Below are 8,746 nucleotides of genomic sequence, written 5' to 3' on the forward strand. Positions count from 1 at the left end.
ACAGTTCTAAAGATCCACTCTTTAGTATGCTTACCAATGCAGCTGCACTCCACGAGCAACCTTTTTGTTCAGTTATAGTGATGGGCCCTCAAAAAGTTTTGATATGGATCCTAATAGCTTGCTAGAGTTCATGTTTCAGCTTTAAGGAAATGTAATACTTATGCACAACCTCAGCTAACAAAGGTGCTACGATTTGACAGTGCAAATAAGTATGCAATGAGAAATGCTACAGTAACGGCAGGAAACTTTAAAACTGCCATTTTCAAGCAATCCTTTTCCTTGGCAATTTTCTTTCCTTTTTGGTCTCAGACCCACAGACCCAAAATGAAACCATTTAAATAGGTACTCACATGTGTACTCCTGAAAGAGGGCAAGGCACCGCTTCTCAGAAAAGCTCAACATATTGGATTCAGAGTTGAAGGCAGCCTTTTTAGACCTGGGAGTACAATGAAAAAAAAAAAAAAAACGAATTCATTTATGTTGAATGAACTCAACCAGTGGCATCGTAAACTTGGTAACTCTCTGACGTAACGTTTAATTCGATATTTCTGGTGTCCCGGACAAGCCATAAACATTTAACAAAACTGACAGGCCAGTCCATTTATAATCAAAAATCAGTAACACAGGTGCTCTCATGATCAAGAATATAGTGTTAGCCGCCTGTGGTCAACTGAAGTACAAATGAAAGCAACTAGCATTACTGTTTAATAGCCAATGCAAAAGAAGTGCTTTACAGCTTACACAAGTCTACTGCCTCAGGCTGCAATTCTATGACACACATTACTAAACCATTATTCGCAGATTTGCAATGCACAGAAGTCATAATAAACATCCTGAACACCGCTACATATTTTCTAAATGTGAGCTACAAGCACCTTACACAATCTGGCACACGAGGCAATGAACGGCAAAAGCTGTGCTTTTACCATAATATTTTTGATTTCAAGGAGAACTTTTTTTTTCTGCAACTCCAAGAGCAACAGAACATGTCAAGCACCTATTTCTGTGACCTTAAGGTTAAAAACATTGAAGCTACTTTAAACAAAAATTTTCAACCTTTACAAGGCTCCTCTTACACATGGCAAATGCCGATGTTGGGAGGCAACAGAACTCTGCACATCGTAACATGGGCATTTTTGTAATGTCCAAAACCTAAAACAACCTAAAATAATTTCTACAACTGAAAATTCATACCTGAAAAGCAAGGCATGTGTATATTGACACGTGTACTTATCTTTATCGGGCGACCACGTCTCGCCGCCTAACAACTGTTATCGCACAGCGCGGGACGCGCCTGCATCTATCCGAAGTTTCTGGCAAGTCATCGATGCTTCTATTCGCTGTCTGTTGTAGCCGAACCTTATGTTATCTGATTTCATCGCCCGACGCGAATGGTGTAGAACTTTGTGGAAGGCACGTGGGTCCCAACGATTAGTCTGGAACATTCGACGACTGCTATATAACAGCCGACGCGCTTGACCCGCGGATCAGATTTGACGATCGCCGACCGTGTTCGCCGCTACCGTTGTGCTGTAAGTGTAGCCTCTTTTGTGGGCACAGGTTCGCCCAATAAAAGTTAGTTTTGTCTTTCACAGTATTGCTGCTGTGTTCTTCAACGTCACCACCACGTGACATCTGGTGGAGGTGCTTCATTTTTGTTTTGTTCATGTACCGGACACCCCGACAAGCCGTGATCCAAGCCTGGACCGCAAAGAGAACACCAACGTAGTCCTGGACAATCGAGCAAGCCGCCGTCTTCAACAGCTGCCCCCGGAGCACGGACTTCTACCTAAGAAGACCAAGAAGATTGTGGCCGAGGCAACCCCAATGGCAGCCCCAGCGTCCCCCATCGTGCTGCAGCAGCCCAGGGAACCACCGACGTTCTGCGGTTCCACATTTGAGGACCCGGAAAGCTGGCTGGAAACGTATGAGAGGGCCGCTACGTTTAACAGCTGGGCAAGCGACAACAAGCTGCGACATGTCTATTTCGCATTGGAGGACGCTGCCAGGACGTGGTTCGAGAATCGAGAAGCCACCTTGACGACGTGGGACCTGTTCCGAAGCAGCTTCCTGCAAACATTTACAAGCGTCCTGTGAAAAGAGCGAGCCCAAGCTCTACTGGAGACCAGAGCGCAGCTGCCAAATGAGACGATCGCAATCTTCACTGAGAAAATGAGCCGTCTGTTCCGCCCCGCCGACCCGGAAATGTCCGAAGAGAAGAAAGTCCGCCTACTGATGCGTGGTGTAAAGGAGGAACTTTTCCGCGCAATGACACGAAGCCCACCGACGACCGTAGAAGAGTTCCTTCGCGAGGCCACCAGCATTGAGAAGACACTCGAAATGCGGAACCGACAATTCAACCGCCGCACGAACTCGACAAACTACGCCGGAGTTCAGTCACTGGCCACCGACGACCTGCGCGAGACCATCAGGGCAGTCGTATGAGAGGAGCTTCAAAGGATCTTCCCTTCATCGCAACCTCAAGTGGCCTCAGTCGCCGAAATTGTCAAAGAAGAAGTCCAGCGATCGCTGGGAGTTCCCGAGGTACAACCACAATCATTGCATCCACAGCCAGAAGCGATGACCTACGCCGCCGTCGCCCGCCGTCAAGGTCCCCCTCCACGACCACGCCAGGACCCTGTAATGCCGCAACTCCGTCGACCACCGCCGCCGCCGCCAACACGCCTACCCGTCGACCAGCGCAGCTACCCGAGGAAGACCGACGTTTGGCGCGCTCCTGACCACCGCCCGCTCTGCTACCACTGCGGGGGAAGCCGGCCATGTGTACCGCCGATGCCCATACCGCGACCTAAGATTGCGAGGGTTCGCCGTCGACGCACCGCGCCCTCTGGGAGGCGAACGCCCTCGCGACATCGCCGACTACCTCGGCGCTACTCAGTGGAGCCCTCGACGGCCGTCCCGGTCGCCGTCACCAGGCCACTACCTGTCGCCGCAGCGCCGTCCATAAACTGGCCCAGCACGGGGCCGCTCTGCGAGCCCATATCCGGAAAACTAAAAGCAGCAACCGATGGAGGTGCGGTTGCTGTTCGTCGAACTGACGAAGATCCTCCGCCGCCAACGAAGATGACGCAGAGACCACCTCGACGACATAATAACGACACGCCGCCGTCCCGACGAAGTCAGGAATCCAGGACTACACCGACGAAAGACGACTTGACGACGCGACGTTATAACTTCAGTTCAGCACGACGCAGCCAGGATCCGGCGCCAAGACCTAACTGCAACGCCAGACAAAGAACCACCGACCTCGACGTGCTTCTCGACGGCCACGCAGTTACCGCCTTAGTGGACACAGGGGCTGATTACTCCGTAATGAGTGGACACATCGCCGCCCAGTTGAAGAAAGTTAAGACCGCATGGGAAGGCCCTCAAATTCGGACCGCTGGAGGACACCTCATCACCTCCACCAGATGTCACGTGGTGGTGACGTTGAAGAACACAGTAGCAATACTGTGAAAGAAAAACTAACATTTATTGGGCGAACCTGTGCCCACAAAAGAGGCTACACTTACAGCACAACGGTAGCGGCGAACACGGTCGGCGATCGTCGAAAATCTGACCCGCGGGTCAAGCGCATCGGCTGTTATATAGCAGTCGTCGAATGGTCCAGACTAATCGTTGGGACCCGCGTGCCTTCCACAAAGTTCTATCTACACCATTCGCGTCGGACGATGAAATCAGATAACATAAGGTTCGGCTACAACAGACAGCGAAAAGAAGCATCGATGACTTGCCAGAAACTTCGGATAGATGCAGGCGCGTCCCGCACTGTGCGATAACAGTTGTTAGGCGGCGAAACGTGGTCGGCCGATTAAGATAAGTACACGTGTCAATATTAAGGGAGTATAGGCATCTAATTTTGGTGGCATGTTTTCTCCTTCGCAGTAATGGGTAAGAATTTACTATGCATGGATCACCATGTGGTATTCGCCAACGACCACTAAATAATTTATAATCAAATTTTTCCCTAATGCTGTTTCAGTGTCAACAGCTCTGTGGAGTAAAGCTCCGTATAGCCCACGTAAGGCATGGAAAAATAGCAATATAATCACTGCTTTTTCATTCACTATCATTCTGGCTTTTGAGGTAGGCTGGCATTAGCATTGTAGCAAGTTAAAACAACGAAGCCTGAAAGACCTATACGCAACTTTGAAGTCACAGCCGTCGTTCAGCTGCCAAACCAAAACCAGAACAGCACGAGAGAGAAATTCAATTATAAATTATTTAGTGCTCGCAGGTGAATACCATGTGGTAATTTATGTATACTAATGCCTTACGCATCATTACAAAGTATAAAACATGCACCCAAAATTTAGCTGTCTATACTCCTTTAAAACTGAAAGTCCGAGGGCAAGCACAGCTCTAGCTGCAAGAAAACTTTTTTTTTCTAGAGCATGACTTTCACCTTAACTAACGTCTTTATTATGTAATAGACTGCTGCACTGTCTTCTGTATTAGCGGAATACCTTTGGAAGCAAAATTTGACGTAAGTCAATTGCAAAGGCTGTTAAATTAGCAGTAGTGATGTATGCTTGCTACTACGAGGGCTCCCACTACTACACTATCCCACTCAATGCAAAGCAGGCACCACTCTAAAGCACAATGCGCTCAATAAAGGAGACCACATATTGAAGAAAGAGGTAATAATAAAAGTGAAAAATGACAGCTTTTTGATAAACACACAATACATTTGATGATAAATACATATGATACAAGATCGTACTTGGAGTGAAACATAACTGCAGAGCACTACTTTGCCAAATAGCTGCAATTTCCATCATTTGGTGCTGCAACACTAAAGGGAAAGCAAAATAAATACCAAAGTGTGAATGCCACTTAGCCCATTTTCAGCCAATAAGATTTTGTGAAACTTTTCTTCCTACGCATGTGTACCACTTTCAGAACTAAAGTAAAAACAAGAGGCTTCAGAACAATGCACACCCTAAATGCGCTGCACGGAGGCGTTTGCTTGCGCCAATGGCATCATCATCATGATTATCGGCACGCCGACGGCGCTGGGGACCCATTCTGAAGTCTAGTGGCTGAGTGTGGTTGCGGAGCAGGGGCTGGTTGCTACCGGGGTGGCTGCTTCGGCCTCCTGGCAACAGGCTGCTGGACTCCACTAGCGTCTGGTGGGACATGCAACCAGGAAGCAGTCAAGCACCAAACAAAATGCAACATATGAAAATGTCATCACAGGCCAATTGCATATTCGTGGCTCTTACAAACACTGTAGGATCGGCCTGCGATGCTAGCATGCCATGTGCTTTGCAAAAGAGGACAGTAATACATGCCAAAAGCTTGGTCAACCTATACTCTTTTTTTTTTAATTAGAAGTGCTATTCCTGAAATCGTTACTAATCTTAAAACTGGTGGCACTCCCCACTGCACTTGGGCACTGCACTTGCATCGGGGCGTGCATCTAATTTTTAGAACAGCCACGGGCCTGCATCTCCTGGCGCACATCGACATATGCTTGCGTGTTATCTTCCATAGTGCTAGCACCTATACAAATTGCAAATACCTTTATCTCAACATCAGGGATGTTACCACCTAATAGTGGTCAAGTGCAGATGACTTTTAATTACAAGTTTAGCAAGCCTTCAGATGCTATTGATCTGCTCATCCAAATGAATGGAAACTAATGACTGCAGCTCAAACATAAGTGTCGGAGGGCTCGACGGCAACGGGCACCTCAGCCAGAGGTGCTACCTGTGTGGTCCTACGTATACAGCTGACTGGCAAGTACCAGTACGAAGTGAATTCTTTCTGCCCTAGAGCTGGCACTTGCTGCGGCGTCAAATTAACTTTAAGTACATCACCATCTGCCTTGTCTAGAAGCATCATAGTAGCAGCTAAAGAAGCTCAGCGAAGAGCAAACATCTCCTACATTTCTTTCCGTACAGACAATGGTTATACACATAGGGAACATGCATGCAAAAAGCTTAACTGCAATAGAAGCAGCAAACAGGCTTCTGTTCACAGTGGGCAGACATGATAGTTTGAGAAATTTTTTGATTTTGTTTGTTTTATAATTTTCGTTTTCGCAAAAACTTCTCTTCAATCAAGACACTGTTTTATTACATTTACTGCAGCGTGGGCTTTTTCATATGCTAGGCATCCTGCCTCTGCGTTAACATCTGCAAAACTGCCACTACAGCGATTCAGGGACTATAGTCAGGCACAAGTTTAAGAATAAAGGGAAACAGCTTTTACTCATCAATGGACCCCCTTTTCTCATGAACCTACTGGGGTCACAGTGCAGGGAGGACATTATCCCCAACCATGGAGAAAGGGGACTGTCCCCTTTCATCTGCCACTCATCAACCACATGAGAATAAACAGAAGCCCTTGGCTGGAAGGGAGTCCTTTGAAGGGAAAAGCTGCTTGCCTGGTTCCCGAGTTTTATCTACTATAGCGGCCATGACGGGGAAACTAGACGCACCACAAGCAGTCTTGGCACCTTGCAGACTCATCTAGAGGTTGCAAGTAGCACATGGTGTTAATACAAAATTTAAGAATTTAACGTTAGAAACCTAGCCAAATGCACCTCCTAGCTCATCACTTTGTCACGCCTAGCTAAAGCAGAATAGAACAGTACAACATGCAACCACAAGTAGGCAGCAACAAGATACATTATGTTTGAACAAACTATGTAAAAATAGGCATGCTACAGCAGCTTTCCTTCTCAACTTTTACAGGTTGATTAGGCAAAACAAGGTGCACGCTGTCTGGCTTAAATTTTTCCTAATCAGCATTTGCTCATGCAATACAAAAAGGTTTGGCACATATGCGCTCCTCAATTCATCTAGTTATCATACTGCATTATGCTTCACACCGCATGGGACACACATATCAAGAGAAGGTGGTGATATTTGCCCAAAAGCTACAAGAGCTCAACGTGCCTTCCTGTAATGCGTGCACAAAAACGCATGCACAAAACAGCTGCCGGCACTAATACCCACATCAGTCAAGGCACATACTGATCATAGAGATACAAGATCAACATGCACTGACATTTTACCATGACAGACTTTGAGAGCATTTCAACCTATAGTTGATTTAGTATTCGCATGAACAACTTGCACAATATTGTATCCTGCCTGTCAGTTGGTAAACTGCACCTTATCCACCACTTATGACGACTGTGACATGATCAGGTGCAAAGGGCGAGTGTAGTGTCAAAAGACATCCTAAATTTCAAGTAGTGGAATGCGAAATCATTTGTGCTGGTCCCGTGGAAACTGAACGGCTGCTGGGTTACAGTACAAAACAAATGAAAACGACTGCACATTTTGTTACAAGGCAACCGGGATAACCGAACACACGCATGCGAGCTCGAGGCACTCAAGTTCCATCAACGTGCCGAGGTGCTCGCGTGCCATGTAAACAAGGGCACAAGCAGGACGAGATTAAGAACAAGAATTTGGCACTCACTAGATTCCTAAACGAATACTGGAGGCAAGACGAATTTGTCGTGTTAGCGTGCGCCACGGTGACTGAAATGCAGAAAGGCGAAAGGGGGCAACTAATGAGGATGCGCCAAGAGATCAGACATCGGCAAGCGTTCAAGAAACAACAAAAAAAAGCAAGGGCGCAAACAAGGTTATGAGCACTATAAAAATGCTAAATGCGACAAAACTTATATAAGCGCTATCGCATCATGCGTCAACAGTATCCAACTCCAAAGGCTGGTAACGGCGAGGACGGGTGATCAAACCATCGCACACAGCGGAACTGCGTAGCTGACTAGTCAGCGAATTTCACCCAATATTGTAGGGTCCGAGAAGTAATGGTTATGACACATGCTCACAATCGAAGCAGAAATGAGAACCCGCGACGCAAAAATCGCCTAGCGCCAGGTAAGTTAACAAAAAAAATGGTCACCCGATCGAATAACAACGCTCATATCACCCGTCCGACGAGAGCCATTTTGTTCAACAAGAAAAAAAGAAATGTTGCAATTCAGGCAAGCTGCGACCTTTGCAAGAAGAAATACATGCAACAACAAAATAGCATAGAGTAAGGATAACGAGAATTCCAAACAGAATTGCGCCGGCGAGCGATGATTTCAGTCCATCCTATGCCACTCGAGAAGCAAACGCCGGACATAACGTAGCTACTACCAAGGGCGTTCCTGCGTCAGGCGCCTACGCCAACAGGCAAACGAACTTACAGTACTAACCGGCTACTTTCCTCAGACGTATATTGTGCTGTTTAACAATTACAGACTGCAAACTCAAACGTGCAAGAAGTACTGGGCACTGCATCCAGCGATACTAAAGAGTAGGTCTCTTCACTCTCGATTATAGAGGGCGACTTTTTTTTTTTGTTCTTCGCTGAAGAAAGTCCTGGTACACTTAAGAGACCCAGGATAGTGCGTGAAACGCGTCCCTAAAATCGGAAGTCTCAGCCGTCAATGACAAATCTGCACGTAGATATATTTAACAAAAAATGGAAGGGCAGCAGCGCACGGTCACGCAAGCTGCTCAGTACCGACTCGCTACCAAACGGATGCAGCAATCGCAGCCGAGTTGTAACAGGAAAGTAAAGTACAAGCCCACCTTCTGCGTGTCCTGCATCGATATTTAGCCAAATTATTCTGCTGAATGTTGATTCAAATAATTGCAATCGAAACAATTATTTTCAATTCGTCGCCTCCGTGCACATCACAAGCATGATTGAAGAAGTCACAGGGTGGTCCGGCATGTACTACACTTTTATA

General features: G+C 46.8%; 1 protein-coding gene and 1 pseudogene across 3 annotated transcripts in view; one reads left to right on the forward strand and one right to left on the reverse strand.

Annotated features, from left to right (window-relative positions):
- SCCRO4 (DCN1-like protein SCCRO4) overlaps positions 1 to 8,730 on the reverse strand; it is a 28,798-nt gene extending 20,068 nt beyond the window's left edge. Inside the window, exons 1-4 of one of the 3 annotated variants that reach the window (XM_077662843.1) lie at positions 8,586 to 8,715; positions 7,459 to 7,520; positions 4,963 to 5,150; positions 351 to 436 (exon numbers count right to left, since the gene is read on the reverse strand). In XM_077662843.1, the coding sequence (XP_077518969.1) occupies positions 351 to 436; positions 4,963 to 5,048 (172 nt within the window). In that variant the 5' untranslated portion in view covers positions 5,049 to 5,150; positions 7,459 to 7,520; positions 8,586 to 8,715. Of the gene's footprint in view, positions 1 to 350; positions 437 to 4,962; positions 5,151 to 6,466; positions 6,492 to 7,458; positions 7,521 to 8,585 lie in introns of those variants that run through there. The other 2 variants (XM_077662842.1, XM_077662844.1) reach the window with 2 other exon arrangements.
- On the forward strand, positions 2,038 to 3,516 carry LOC144128990 (uncharacterized; annotated as a pseudogene).
- Positions 8,731 to 8,746: the final 16 nt, after the last annotated feature.

The sequence above is a fragment of the Amblyomma americanum genome, chromosome 4 (assembly GCF_052857255.1).
Source record: "Amblyomma americanum isolate KBUSLIRL-KWMA chromosome 4, ASM5285725v1, whole genome shotgun sequence".
Taxonomy (NCBI): Eukaryota; Metazoa; Arthropoda; class Arachnida; order Ixodida; family Ixodidae; genus Amblyomma; species Amblyomma americanum.